At 40.4% G+C, this 14,758-nt stretch overlaps 2 protein-coding genes across 12 annotated transcripts in view; one reads left to right on the top strand and one right to left on the bottom strand.

Annotated features, from left to right (window-relative positions):
- Positions 1-14,758, bottom strand: part of LOC309971473 (protein FRA10AC1) — a 167,142-nt gene that overhangs the window by 92,032 nt on the left and 60,352 nt on the right. For 5 of the 9 annotated variants that reach the window (XM_082854475.1, XM_082854467.1, XM_082854478.1 and 2 more), the window contains 4 exons: positions 11,469-11,536; positions 9,945-10,018; positions 9,351-9,445; positions 8,936-8,990 (listed from right to left, as the gene is read on the bottom strand). The gene's annotated coding sequence lies outside the window, so the exon portion shown is untranslated. Of the gene's footprint in view, positions 1-8,935; positions 8,991-9,350; positions 9,446-9,944; positions 11,537-14,169; positions 14,275-14,758 lie in introns of those variants that run through there. The other 4 variants (XM_082854477.1, XM_082854473.1, XM_082854476.1 and 1 more) reach the window with 3 other exon arrangements.
- Positions 1-14,758, top strand: part of LGI1 (leucine rich glioma inactivated 1) — a gene marked incomplete at both ends in the record, with an annotated part of 32,599 nt that overhangs the window by 6,763 nt on the left and 11,078 nt on the right. For 2 of the 3 annotated variants that reach the window (XM_082854464.1, XM_082854466.1), the window contains 2 exons: positions 11,609-11,680; positions 11,782-11,853. The exons of the other annotated variant lie outside the window; for it this stretch is intronic. In XM_082854464.1, the coding sequence (XP_082710590.1) occupies positions 11,609-11,680; positions 11,782-11,853 (144 nt within the window). The remainder of the gene's footprint in view (positions 1-11,608; positions 11,681-11,781; positions 11,854-14,758) is intronic. 3 annotated transcript variants of the gene reach the window in all.

The raw sequence follows: 14,758 nt of genomic DNA, 5'->3' as shown, positions 1-14,758 counted from the left end.
GTCTTACCTAAAAATGACATCTTCAGTTTCAACTGATTATTGCTGACCGCACATGAATATGCGGTCTTACTTTTTAAATTTTCAGGGGAAGGCAGAAATCTGGAGGCAGATTTCTGAAACAGGAGACCAAACAAAACATATGTAATTGGCATTTTGAGACCTTCATGTTCAATTAACTAAGGTCTCTTTCTGCTTAAAAATTCTATTGTATTCTATTCTATTCTACAAACAGAGTACTGTTTGTAGGATAGAATACATAATATAGAAAATGGCCTTGTTAAAGAATAGGACAAAATTTATTGTATCAATTCTAAGAAACCAGTAAATTAGATTGTTAAATGAAAGAGCCTCATTCTATGGAATTGACTATTATAAAGTTATTATTAGAATAATAATGTAGCTTGGGAATAATAATTTCCCAAGCAGGTCCACTGGGACTTTACCAGGACCTCCCATGGTGGCTGATGGTAAAACAATGTTTCAGTATCCCTCCCATGGGGCAAGGACTGGAAAGGAATTGTTGAGCCCATTTACATGGCAGGATGACAGGTGTTTGCCTGTGTAAACTGTGATTAAAAAACAGTGAGCCTTTAAAAAATAAACAGACTAGAATTTATATGCACAAGTAACTCCTGACTTGCAGAGAATTCCTTACAGGAGATCAGAGATTCTTCCTAACTTTGCTTCTATAGCTAAACGTTTCTAGATCTTTGAGAATTGTCTTCACTGCCAGTTTACAAGTCATACAATAAAACCAGGCAAAGTTTTGTTAGGGGACATTTGTCATTTTTGTATTGCCTGATGCCAAGCACTGTATATGTCTCATTTTTTATTTCATCATCACAATAACCCTGTGAGGAAGTGTGATTATGTCCATTTTGCAGATGAAGCACTGAATCCTAGAAGTGTTAGGTAACCTCCGCGATGTCACTCCCCTCATAAGTCGCAGAGCTGGAGTGTAAACCCACATTCTCACTTTTAACTACTTCTCTCTGCTTCCTCTTGAACATGAATAACTGGGCTTAACTTTGCATAGCTTTGTTCCCCAAATCGAATCCCCTCTCAAAGGGTCAACCTTTGCCATTAGTGAGGATATGCAGGGGTGTGTCCTCATTCCTGGAGACAATCGTTGACAAGCCCTTTGAAAGAGTGGCCCGCTGCAAGAACATCGAGTTTCCCTAGGGTTCAACTCTCTTTGTATGTGTAAACTCTGGTCTCCTTCCTTTGAAAGAGAGAGAGAGTGAAGAAAAGAGCAAATGGAAAGGGACTTACATACTTTAAAGTTATATCTTAGACCAATGTTTTCTAAACTCGTGTCCTATAGAACAGTTGTCCTGAAAAAAAAAAAGAGTTCTGTGCTCAAATAAATTTGGGAAACCACTCATTCTATCCCTGCTTGGCTACTCGCAATGCATCTTGGCTTAGAAAGTCTCTGGAATTATTTTATGTTGTTTTCCTTTTCTTAACCTACAACAGGATATTGGGAATCTATGCCTTCGGTGTTTGCTTTATTTATTTATTTATTTTTAAAGAGCTTCTTTTTATTTTATTTTTATTTTTTTTTGTGTGGTACGCGGGCCTCTCACTGTCATGGCCTCTCCCGTTGCGGAGCACAGGCTCTGGATGCGCAGGCTCAGCAGCCATGGCTCACGGGCCCAGCCGCTCCGCGGCATGTGGGATCTTCCGCGACTGGGGCACTAACCCATGTCCCCTGCATCGGCAGGCGGACTCTCAACCACTGCGCCACCAGGGAAGCCCTATTTTATCTTTTATTATTTATTCATTTATTGATTTATTTATGGCTGTGTTGGGTCTTCATTGCTGTGTACGGGCTTTCTCTAGTTGTGGCAAGCGGGGGCTACTCTTCGTTGCGGTGTGGGGCTTCTCATTGTGGTGGCTTCTCTTGTTGCGGAGCACGGGCTCTAGGTGTGTGGGCTTCAGTAGTTGTGGCACACCGGCTCAGTAGTTGTGGCTCTCGGGCTCTAGAGAGCAGGCTTAGTAGTTGTGGCACACGGGCTTAGTTGATCCGCGGCATGTGGGATCTTCCTGGACCAGAGCTCGAACCCATGTCCCCTGCATTGGCAGGCAGATTCTTAACCACTGCGCCACCAGGGAAGTCCCTTGCTTTATTTATTAGCTTAATTATTTATACCTCAACTTGTTCTAGCGAGGCTTGCTAACAGAGCTTGGGTGGGTAGAAAGAATCCTATCTTAAAGGATCCATTAAACCATCTATCTCCACATAAGGAGTGACTCACTGCCAGGCTCTCTACCTGGTCAAGCAGCGTGGCACACTCTGCTTCTTTGGGGACCTCCCAGTGGAGCTCCATCTTTCAGAGGAAGTAGATTATCACTTGCAGCCCATTCAATAGGAAAAAGCCCTTGAGCTTAAATTTACACTCTCACTGTTTTTGTTTTGAGAGGATTCCCTCACAGCTATTTCCCAAATGCCTAATCCAGCATTTCCCTGGGTATACACGCTGTATGTAAAACTCAATGATAAAAGCGTCCCATTATCAATAAGATTGGGAAGCTGTATATTTAAATCCCTTTTGAAGAGTCTCAATTTACTTAAGGATAGAAAGATTCGTGTAATTAGGAACCCCGAGTAACTTCATTTACCCACTTTCCCCAAATTTATTTGTCTGTTTTTTTCTGTTGTTGTTCACGTAAAACCTCTCAACCCCGTAAAGGCCTTGTGTTCCAGGGACTACACTCAGGGAACTACTGGGCAAGGCTTGCCTAGATTTGTAGGAGATACTGGGCAGATCTGATAGGACTAAAAAGAGGAAGCATGGCCTTGCCCGTGACCATTACCAGTCCCGGGGGAGATCATACCGGAGCACAGAATCCCAGCTCTGCCAGTTACAAGCTTCAAATTACCTCTCTCACCTTGGGTTTCTTTGTATCTTAAATGGAGACTACACTACAGTGTTCATTGGAGGATTAAAATGAGTTAATAGATGGCAATCTGATAAAGACGAGGCTTGGCATAGAATAGGCTTTAAATAAAATTTAAGTCCCTCCTCCTTTGCTTTTTAGAAGCAGGGAAATACAGACTGAATTTACAAACAACGTCGGGAGGGTGGGCTGTTGACTAGTTATGCCAATGTCTATAAAGGAAAAGTTTGACTATCCTGGGAGGAGAGGTAATGAACTATAAAACCAAAGGGGTGGGTCCATGCTCAAGCCTTTGCTAGGGTGCATGCCAAGAATATTCCCCAGGAAATCCCTGCAAATCTAAAATCTACATTCTAAACCTGGCGCTGCTGCTGACAAAAGATGTGGCCTTCAATAAGTCCCTTAATTCTGCAGGCCTCAGTTTCCTCACCTGAGGAATTGAATGGCATATCTCTCTAGGATGCCCCCCCCCCTCAGACTTATGAGAGCAAAAGTAAGGTTACTCTCCATCAATCCAGATCGAAGAGGTGGTGGTCTGCTTAAGGATCAGCTGAATTACATTGAAAATGTTTTCCAAGGATGAAAGTCAAAAAGAACTGTGACATAATGCGCTCATACGTGATGTGTCCCATTTTAATGCTTTCCTATATTAAGAGCATATTTTAAAATATTCAGATGTAAATTATTCACGTGGCACATGCATTTAGAACGTGTGCATTTAACTGAAGTTAATCATCAGCCTATTATTAACTTTCATTCAACCAGTCCTATTCTTTTGGATAAAGGAGAATATTAGTAACAGCTAGCAGGTCTGAATCATTTAAACAGAGGCAGCTCTAAACAAGTTGGCCAGCCCCTCCAGCTATGCCCTCGAATCTTCCAACGGCTGTAACCCATGCATCTTGCTCTCTCATTTACATATATATGCACATATACACACACAGGCACACATATGTACTTGGAAGTATGTTTACGCTACACTGCCCACGGCTGCCTAATTCCCTGGACAACGCTCATAACAGCTCTCTTAGGTAGGTGACAATCTCACTGGACCTCAGTTTCCCACTCTATATAACTAAGGTCCTTCACTAGAGCTAAAAGCTCTTCCAGCTCTGATATTTTATGTCTATGCTCCTTGCTGAGCGATTCCTTGGCAGAAGCATTGGAGACATGCTCTTATACATTATCTCATGGAATTCTTAGAATCTTCCAGGAAATCTTTTTGTTATTATCATTCCTATTTTAACAAAGGATGAAATAGATTTACCTCCTTGATGTATCATGTACATAATAAGCGGCAGCCACAAACTTAGAAACCAGATTCTCTATTCTATGTCTAATCAGTGCCATCTCTAAGGGACAGCCCAATGCTGGCTGCTCACTCTTCTTCATCCAGAGTAGCCCTTACTGAGGGGGTGTTTTATGGGAGAGCCCCCTAAATCATCCCCCACTCCATAGCTGCAAGGATCTGCTTTGGGCTGGAAGACAAAATGCAGACCACTTGTGGAACAATGACAATTCTGATGGCAGTTAAGATGTCACGGGTGACTAGAGAGAGTCTGAAGAAGTGTCATTAGAGCCAGGGGGCCCTCATGTGACCAGATGAGCAGTCTGGCTTGAGACAAGGGGAGATTTTCCCAGCAGGGTTACTCCTCCCTTTCAGCCATCTGCAGACCTGCCTCCCCACTATGCCCCACTCCTCATGTAGAGGCCATGCCTACTCTTCCATGAATGAAGCCTGCAGCGCTACAAGCCTGATGCATACATCTGTCAAGCTAGTTTAGACCCCTCATTTGACAACATAGAGAGGAGAAGTGATGTGCTCAAGGCCACACAGAGGATTTACAGCCAAGTGGGAATGAAGACCCAGGCTTTGCGATTCCCTCTGCAGCATGCTCCTTCCCTGGTCCCTAGAAGAGGTGAGAAGCCAGGGCAAGAAACCACTTCAGCAGCCCAGCAGCCTTGGCATCGACACATGTCCCTCCTGCCCAGTTATTTTACTCTTGTGGACCCCCAGCTGGACGTTGGGCAGCCTTAGTCTTGACCTCCACCTAATGTAGCTAGATCCTCATTCTGTGATCCTCTGCTTCTTCCTTTACTTCTCTGTTGCTGATCCCAGCACTTGAGCTCCATGCCAACCCTATCACACACTTCTCTGCCCCTTTTGAATTAAGTGCTGCTGGTCCTAGCTTTTCAACTAGGAACCCCCTAATAACCTTTCAGCCTTGGTGTTAATTTATTGCTTATGGAGAGGTGCGACCCACTCCTACAGACAGTTGAAAATAGGTAGTCAGAAGGAAGAACTGGAGCTCAGGGTTAGCAGACATTTTACAGATCTCGTCCTCTGGTCCCAGTGCAATATTAATTTTAAATTTATGAAAGCTTTAAAATAAAAAACTATCATCAACAGGAAATTTTAAGAATATTATTCTAAATATTTGTTGCAATCAAATATGCAATTTTAAGAGATTACATTTAAAACTTACTGGATGCTTTACGTAGAGGTAAAGTCATATTTCTAAATATTAATACTTTCATTTTAAATCAGAAAGAATAAAAACATATGAATTGAGCATGAAACAATACATATTCTAAGGACCTCAAGAGAAAATAAATAATAAACAGAAAAAAAAATAAATTAGGAAGCAGTGGGAATAAGTAAATCCAAGATTTCATTTTTGGAAAAACCCAATAAAATAGCAGACATTTGAAGGAAGTAATTCGTACTCGCAAGTGGCAGAGCAGGGGGAGGGCATTAATTATTCAACAACAGGCTTTGGCAAATTTGGGTAAATATCTAGGCAGGAATCAAGGCAATGTCTCACCTCACATCATAGATAAAAGTAAGTCCCAAATAAATTAGAGTCAAAAAAAAAAAAGCTTAAGGAGGGAGGTTTAGGTAATATTTCATTAATATCAAGGTAGGAAAAAACATTTTAAGAATTACAGCAAAGAAAGAATATATAATAGAAGTTGATATATTTTGTTAAAATGTAAAATGTCTATATGTTAAAAATCATGATTCAAAAGGCAAATCATAATCAGTAGGGAAAAGCTCAGCATCAAATAAGAAAGGAAAAGAATAGGTAATATCCTTAGTAAATAAAAGGCGCTTAGAAAGCAACAAAAATGGTCACAGGACATGATTTCATAGAAAAAGAAACAAAAATGATAATACTAAATGTTGGTAAGGATGTGGTAAAAACAGGCATTTTTATATTCAGAATTGAACATGTAATTTGATACAAGTTAGTAATAAACTAGAGACATACAAACCATATACAATCCAATAATGTTACTTTTAAAAATCTATCCTAAGTCTATTCTAAGGAAAGAATTAGGAATATGGAAAAATACTTGCATGAGAGGGTGGTTATGGTAGTGTTTATAATAGTGAAAATTGGAATCAACAATAAAAAAGTTAAATCCCGATATCTCCATAATACAAAACTTACTCATCTGTTAAAATTATATATTGAAAATGTATTGTCCTGAGAAATTATTCTTGAAAAACTAAGTACATGAAAAGGAGGACACAGAACAATAAAATTATTATTCCAATTTTATAAATATATACATGTATATATCATATATTTATTATATATACACATATTCACATCTTTAGGTAGTATGATTACAAGTGATCTTTATTTTCTTCTTTAAGCTTTTCTTTATTTTCCAGAATTTCTACACTGAGCATATAGCGTCCTTAAGCAGAATACACCGAACTGCATTCAGATTTTTAAAATTCTTGACTTGAAAAAAATACAAGTTGACATGACTTTAATGTGACTTTAAGACTGCTTATTTTGAGTAATTAATTCCTTTAAAAAAGGAATTATGACTTAATTAGATTTCTTAAAACTGCATAAGCTGAGTAGTGTTATTATGGTTGTCTACCAGAATGGGGATGTTGTATCACTATGTGATCCGGGTCCTATACTGAGAGACCACCCAGTGTGTGGAAAGGGCAGTAGACCAGGAGTCTTGGGCCTCATGACCTTGGTCAAAGCTTTTAACATTCCTCTAGGCCTCAGTTTCCTCCTGCCAAACAGCTATTAACACCTACTCTACCACTTTCACAGAGTTGGTTCAAAGACCAAATAAGATAATGCAGCAGGAGTCTATGAAATACAGGCTATCATGGAGGCAACAATCATCATTTAAAGAATGAGCTATTGCCTGCATGGTATTGACAGTTGATATGTATGGTCTTAAATGTCTTTCTTGATAAGGAAGTACACACTCCCTTGGTTGCAGAGGAAAAAACTCCTCCCCACACCTCCTACACTCCGTTGTTTTCGTACTGCACTAGAGACTGATGGCTAAGAGACCTAAGTGCACAGCCCTTGGGGGGAGGGTACAGAAAGGACAAGGTGCATCCCTGTGTCCACCTCCACCAAAATTCTAGGGAACAGTGCCTGCCTTTTTCCCTCCCTAAGAATAGAGGAAGTGGCAGAGGCCTCAAATGTTCCCACAGGATCAGGGGCAGAGGGCAAACTCTACATTATCTCTGCACCAACCTACTGGATGGCCGCTTGGCAAGTGTATGGGTAGAGATCTCTGATTTGCAGCTCAGGGTAACCAGTTCATTCAGACAGTACACTTATCCCCACCCACCCCTCCATGTGCTACTTTTGTGAGGGCAGTTGTCAAATCTGAGTCATATTATTGTGGACTCCTGCTGCCTGTAGTTATGGAGACGGGACAATCCACAGCACCTCTGTGTACCAGAGCAACTATTCCACCAGCCACACTTGTTGCAAGGAGCACAGGCCCCCTCGGTCACCACAGGTAAAGGAAGGCTATTGTGGCTGACAAGAACGTTTACCATATGCAGCCCTGGCTGTGTGTAAGAGACACCTGGGGAGCTTTTAAATATCTCATGCCCAGGCCACACCCCAGGTATAGAATTTAACCAGAATCCCTGAGGGCGAGAACCCGGTACCAGTATTCTTAAAGCTCCCCAGGTGATTCCAAGTGCAACTAAGATTGAGAAGCACAGGTGTAGGATCTAACACAGATCTGGGCATCTCCCTGCTCCAGCCTTCACACACACTGCCCTTTGTGGGGTCTCCTCTGCATTCCACTCTCTTCTGAGTGTGCCTTGCACAGTCTGCCTGCCATGGAGGTAACTCAACCCTAAGGCCTCTTTTCTCCTTCAGCGCCTCTGCTAGCTGGTTCCATCTGTTTGTGATTCCAAATCCCCAAGAAGGGATTCATCTTTCGCCCAACTCACCTTTTTGAACCAGACTAGTTGGGCCATGGGATGCTGACTGACCCCAGGATCAGCTACTCTGGATGAAGAACGGAGTCCTTCTCGGTCTCATAATTTCTGAAAAGGGACAGAGGTCATGAGGTATAAAACCTGGCCACCCTGGTCTGCCCCAGATCTGTTTTGTGTGAAGATGGGGTGGAGTGACACAGTTTCCCTTAACAGGGACGTTAGGATTCTTTAACACATCTGGCTCAATAACAAATCATGATACTGAAATCAAACATTTATAAAGGAACCCATACAAATTAAAGAGTGGCATTTTACCCCCTTTATAGCACAGGACCTTTTTAAGTTTTTTTAAGTATATATAGGATAATAAAATGGATAGCCTGCTCAACTATATTTAGAATGTATGTATAAATTAACAAATCTTTGTCCATGGAATCCTTGTCCAAAGAAAATTACAATTGAATTTAGAATCTAGATATTAGAATATCTAGATATTAGAATTAGAATCTAGATATTAGAATTTAGATATTCATTATTATCTTAGCCAGAGGGATTTGTTTTAGCTTTTATAAGAAAACTTTTTATTGATATATAATTTACTTAAAGAAAAGTGTGCATATCCTACGTGTACATCTTGATAGTTTAAATTAAGACTTAATTTTTTTGGAGCAGTTTTAGGTTCACAGCAAAATTGAAGAGAAGGCACAGAGATTTCCCATAGACCCACTACCGTGACACGTGCATAGCCTCCCCCATCACCAGCCTCCTCCACCAAGGTGGTATGTTTGTTACAACTGATGAACTTACTTGATCGCCCAGAGTCCATAGTCTACATTAGGGTTCAGTCTTGGTGCTGTACATCCTATGGCAAATGTACAGTGACATGTATCCATCATTATGGTAGCATACAGAGTATTTGCACTGCCCTAAAAATCCTCTATGCTCTGCCTATTCATCACTCCCACCCCTGCCATGATTTTTTATAAAGTTAACACCCTTGTAACCAGCACCCAGGTCAAGAAACCAAACATTATCATTACCCTAAAGACTCCCTTTGTGCCCCCTTCCCGTTACCACTCACCTTCGAGGGTAAACCCTATCTTGACTTCTGCCAGCATAGATTAGTTTTGCTGGGTTTTGTTCTTTATATAAGTGCAATCATGTAGGACGTATTTTATTGCATTCTGGCTTCTTTCCCTGGACTTACGTTTGTGAGACTCACCCATATTCTTGCGTGTTGTTGTAGTTTTAGCCAGAGGTTTTGATCCTTACGAGCTAGTTCAGCAAACACAATTCAGCCAGGAAATATGCTCAGGGCTGAGGACACAAAAGTCAATAAAGATAAGCCCGTGCTGTAAGGAACATTCAATCTAGTAATGTAGTAATGACCAGAATTTAATGTAAAGTAAATCCCTCTTTATTTAACAAATGTTTATTCAGTGTCCACTATGGGACAGGCACTATTACAGGTGCTAGGGATAAGCAATGAACAAGCAGATAAAAATTCTAGTGGAAACCCTGTTTTAGTTCCCTGACATGTGCGGGCTAATTTTGCCCACTAATATCTATATCCTACCCTGTTATGCATATGATTCAACATAAGAAGAACTAGTGTTAGAAGCCATTTCTTCCAGTGACTTGGAGTGTGATTTTGAAGTCACTGGTCCAACCACGGGACAGTTTGCAAACCAGTGAGCATGGGAGGTATTTCTCTGTATCTATTTCTGCCTTATTTCACTCTCTCCATCCTTGATGCTGCTTATACAGAATGAAATGAATATCTGGAACCCAAGGAAGACTTTGGATAGTAGCTTACCTTGGAGTAAGGCTGAGTAATCCTCTTGTTTCCCAGAACCATGAAGTAAGAAGAGACAATTGCCAAAGTTGAGACTGAAATCATAAAACTTTGAATTTGTTTGAATAACTATGGGCATCTAATACGTATGACTATTCGATAGTGTTGACTCTTCAGAGTCTAGTGAATCACTTGAGTATAAAGCTATGTATGATGTTGGAAGGAGAAGGGATAGAAGAGAATCCAACATCATTCCAGGAATGATAGCTTAGGAAGAAATGCAAGAGATCATCTGGTTTTGTTTGTGTTTTCGCCCATTTTTACAGAAATTTTCAAGCATATATAAAAGTAGGGATAATAGTAAAATTCACTCCCATGGACCCAGCCTCCAATTTCAGAAATTACCACCTCATGCTCAGTTCATCTCTAACCCACTGCTACCCCCTCCTCTCAATATTCTGAAGGAATCCCAGATGTCAAATAAGTTATTCACAACTGTTTAGAAAGTGACATCTCCTAGTTTTGATCCCCTTAGTTAACAGGCTCAGAGAGGGTAAGTCACTAAGTTGGTTAGTGGCAGTTATTTTTAACCTCTACACCTCAAAAATAAAAGTCAAATAGTTTACTAACTAAGAATATTGGACTTTACATAGTACAATTAAACAGTACGTATGAGACATGAGGTGTCAAACTATGTCAAACTTCTGGTCTGTCCCATGACCACGGTCACATTTTAGACTCTAAGTACAAGTGAAATATGAGGTTCTCCTATATGAAAACCTTAACATGTAGACTGAATGTCACTTGAACTCATTATAAATTTGTCATCAATACATGAAAAATTTATTTTCAGTCTTTATCAACACTTTATCTAATGAATTCCATAAATTAATACTCATTCTAAAAAAATAACTTTGTATTATTTGACCTATAATCACCTCTGTTAAGCCTCCCATTCAGAAAAAAAAAATTCTTCGGGAAATTCAACAGGATGTGGGGACGGCTGGTTGATGTTCCTTTTCATCAGTTATTTTGAAACCAAATCCCTGTGGATTTTGAAATTGCAAATAAATTTGTCCAAGCAAAAGTATTCCTTTTCAACTATGTAGTAATAAAATGGGTCTGAGACTCTTCCTAAGCCTCATGGTTTCCCATCTTCAGCCTGTTCTATTTTCAAAGTAGGAGATTAGTTGATTTTTATTAAGCCAGTGTCAGTGGCTTATCTACTATGAGATATCACAGCATAACTAGACATGGAGCTAGTTTTCTAGGTTTCCCAGGCTTGAAACCATGACACCAGTATTTGGCCTGGTCAGAATGTTCCAGAAGTTTCTAGAACAAGAGGGAGAGATTCTGCTAGTGTCTTTGCATGGAAACCTGCAACATGTTGATTTGGCTGTCGACTGCCATACTTGCCCTATTGTATCTCAAAATGTTACCCAGGGCATGTGACATCCATCCCTGTGAGGAGTGGGGCACAAGGCACCCCTCAATGAGCATTTGATGAGATAATTGACGGTTAAAAAAAAAAGCTGCAAAAATTACCTGAATAAATAACACTGTAGAAGGCAGACATCCAGACATTTTTCCATGCACAACTCCCACTCGTTTCTCTGAGAGATAAAAGCAGCAAAGATTGACAATCTGTCAGTTTAACCGTTTCATTGTGAACTTTTTCTGGGCAGGTTATTCACATCGAACTCATTTGATGTGATCAGTGATGATGCTTTTATTGGTCTCCCACATCTAGAGTATTTGTAAGTAAAATAACCTTTTTTTTTTTTTAACATAATGATTCAGTACAAGGGCTCTGAGGTTCCTACAGCTGTCTGACCCAAAATATTATAACCTATTGCAGATTCATAGAAAACAACAACATCAAGTCCATTTCAAGACATACTTTCCGGGGACTAAAGTCTTTAATTCACCTGTAAGTATGAATGTTGCTATTACTTTTTAAACTTGCCAGTGGGCAATGCAACTTGATAACCTGTGGTTAAAGCACCCACTTTGTGGGTATCCATGAAAATTTAAGAAAGCCAAATGATTTCTCTAAATGCACATTTGCCTTCTCTCCCTGCCATTAGTCAGTGTGTGTCCAGGAAACCAGTTACTATTAATACTAGCCCAAACCAGCAATAATTAGGAAAACAATCTACTCCAGGGAAATTGTGTGACTGAAATAACGTTTGTAATTATCTACATCATTACTCACTTCATGAATTGACTATATAGCTTAATTTGATATTCTCTGTTTCTCTTTTTCTGTACAAGCCCTGACTTCATATACATTTAAACATATACTAGAACCACAGGCCACGTCTACACAGCACCTGAACAACTTTTTAATAAGAAAAATATTTATTCAATGGATGATTAGAGCTACATCAGCTGTTCTTAACGGGACAATTTTACCTCCCAGGGAACATTCACCAATCTCTAGAGACATGTTTGATTGTCACAAGTAGAGGATGCAACTGGGATTTAGTGGGTAGAGGGCAGCAATGCTGCTAAACATCGTGCAATGCACAGGACAGCCTCACAACAAAGAATTATCCAGCCTAAAATGGCACAGTCCTGAGGCTGGGAAATCCTGAGTAACAGGAACCAAATAACTCTTTTCCCTTACCCTCCCCCACCCCCTACACACACACACACACACACACACACACACACACACACACACACACACACTCACAGACAGATGTACTTTTAAGGAAACTAGAAGGGCATGGGAAGAAATGGCACTCACATTTGTTACGTGCCTACTACTATGTTGGCCAGTGTGCTTTATGTGAATTTTCATTTAATCCTCTCAACGATTCTGCCAGAGTCACACAACCCCCGTTCTAGAAATGAGGAAACAGAAGCCTGGAGGGGATACGTGACAAGTGAACTGAGTAGTTATGGAATTATGATAACATCAACTCAATAGCTGAACTGCTATGGCTACTCATCCATTCAGGGACTGTTTCTCAAGTGCGTAATATGTGTCTCTTTAGTGTTAGATAAAGATGCAAGTCATCTAAGCATCATAGTCATTCTGTCGATTTTAACCTGTTGCCTCACAGTACCTCATTTCCAGCTCTGCCCTTTGAACCTTTATTCTAGGGTGTCTACGTGGTCATCATGCTGCCTCTACTAGTCCTTGTCTCTACTGCTGTTTGGATTTGTAGCAACAGGGAACTGATGGCCAGATGTATTTTACGAAATCACTGCACCTTTCAAGGCTTCTGTATATAGTCATTATAAAATGATGAGGAAAATAATGTTTATAAAATAAACAGTTTGCAACACTGCTTTTCACATCAGTGTTACAATGTGCTGCAAACCTGGCTGTGTATGGTACGAATGCTATGCCATTTGATTACGGAGCCAAACACCACCAAGCCTAATCTTTCAGCAAAAATAAATAAAAGAAATGAAGAAATGGAAAGATAAATGGAAGTTCATGACTTCAACTTGAAATCTACTTGATTCACATAAATCCATTCAACATGGCCTGTGTCTAATGGCTCAGCATCACGAGGGGCTGAAGGAAGGATGTAAGACCCTGGTGTTCTCTCTGGGAACCTGGACATAGCCTTGCCGTGCCCCTTGGTTCAATCAAGTATATCTTTTCTTCAGCCTAAGGGCCTACCTCACCTGGAGGGAAGAATGGAAAGAAGGGAAGGAGGGAGGCAGAAAGAGAGAGAAAGGAAGGAATGAGGGGGAAAGAGGGGAGGGGTGAGGAAGGGAGGAAAGTGGGGAAGAAAAAAATTTATACAACACCCTAGTGAAGAACATTCATTTTGTTTGACTAGAGCCTATCATGCCCATCAAATAAAATGGAAATATAAATTTGGGTCATTATGAGGCCCCTTCTTTAGAGGTATGAAGAATATAAGAAGGCGGCACTGGTACAGCATGTGCTTAATACCTAGGAATTTTCAAGCTCAAGGGAACACAAAAGGCAGGCTTCAAAGAGAGAGGCGTGACAGTGAAAGAGTCAGACAATGAAAGGGAAGTCCCACCTGTCTGACCGGTGGGTGCTGGAGGTAGGAAGGAGGTTTTAGGAGGGAACAGGTTAAAGTCGATTGAATATGACCCTTAGATCTCTTGCATCTTTATCAAACACTTAGGTTGATTCGTGTGGCATTGCCAATATGAGACTCTTTTGGATCTGCAAAAATGGCATTGCCATATGGTTCATCCTAAATAGTCTCTAGGATGTGCCACACAAAAATGAATAAAATCCAGCTCCAACCTGGAAGAGCTCAGTCTAGCAAGAGGAATTACATGAACATATATTTTCTCACTGAGTGCCTTGTCCCCAGGTCATGATCTCCTTTCTAATTATGCTGTTCCTCCAGGTGTAGTTCTCTGCTTCTTCCTTCTTTCCTTCCTTCTTTCCTTTTTTCTTTTCTCCTTTCCTTTTTTCCTTTCAAGAAGAGATGGGTAGGGAAGATTTGAAGCCCAAATATCCCTCTGACGGCTCAGCACATCAAGTTCATTTTCCATTATTTACCACTTATAAATAAATCTGACATTTGTTTGAGCCATTAATTTTCTTTTTAAGATTTTAGAGGTGTTAGGTTTCAAAGTGCACTTTCCTCCACCTCAGACCAATTCTTCTCAATTAAAGGCAAACATTCAAGTAGCAAAGAATTATCACCTCACCCTCTAACCTACAGAAAGAGTTTACAAAGCTTTTTCATATTCTTGACCTCATTACACTCTCTTGCTGACCTTATGAAAGATACAAGGCAGGCACTATCCCCATTGGCGAATGAGAACACGAGGTACACCCTCAGTTTAAGCTGCTCCCCAGTTAGTAGCGGTAAAAGTTAGAAGTT

This window comes from Leucopleurus acutus (assembly GCF_964270905.1).
Source record: "Leucopleurus acutus genome assembly, chromosome: 14".
NCBI lineage: Eukaryota > Metazoa > Chordata > Mammalia > Artiodactyla > Delphinidae > Leucopleurus > Leucopleurus acutus.
This window is presented reverse-complemented; position numbering and strand designations above follow the sequence as displayed.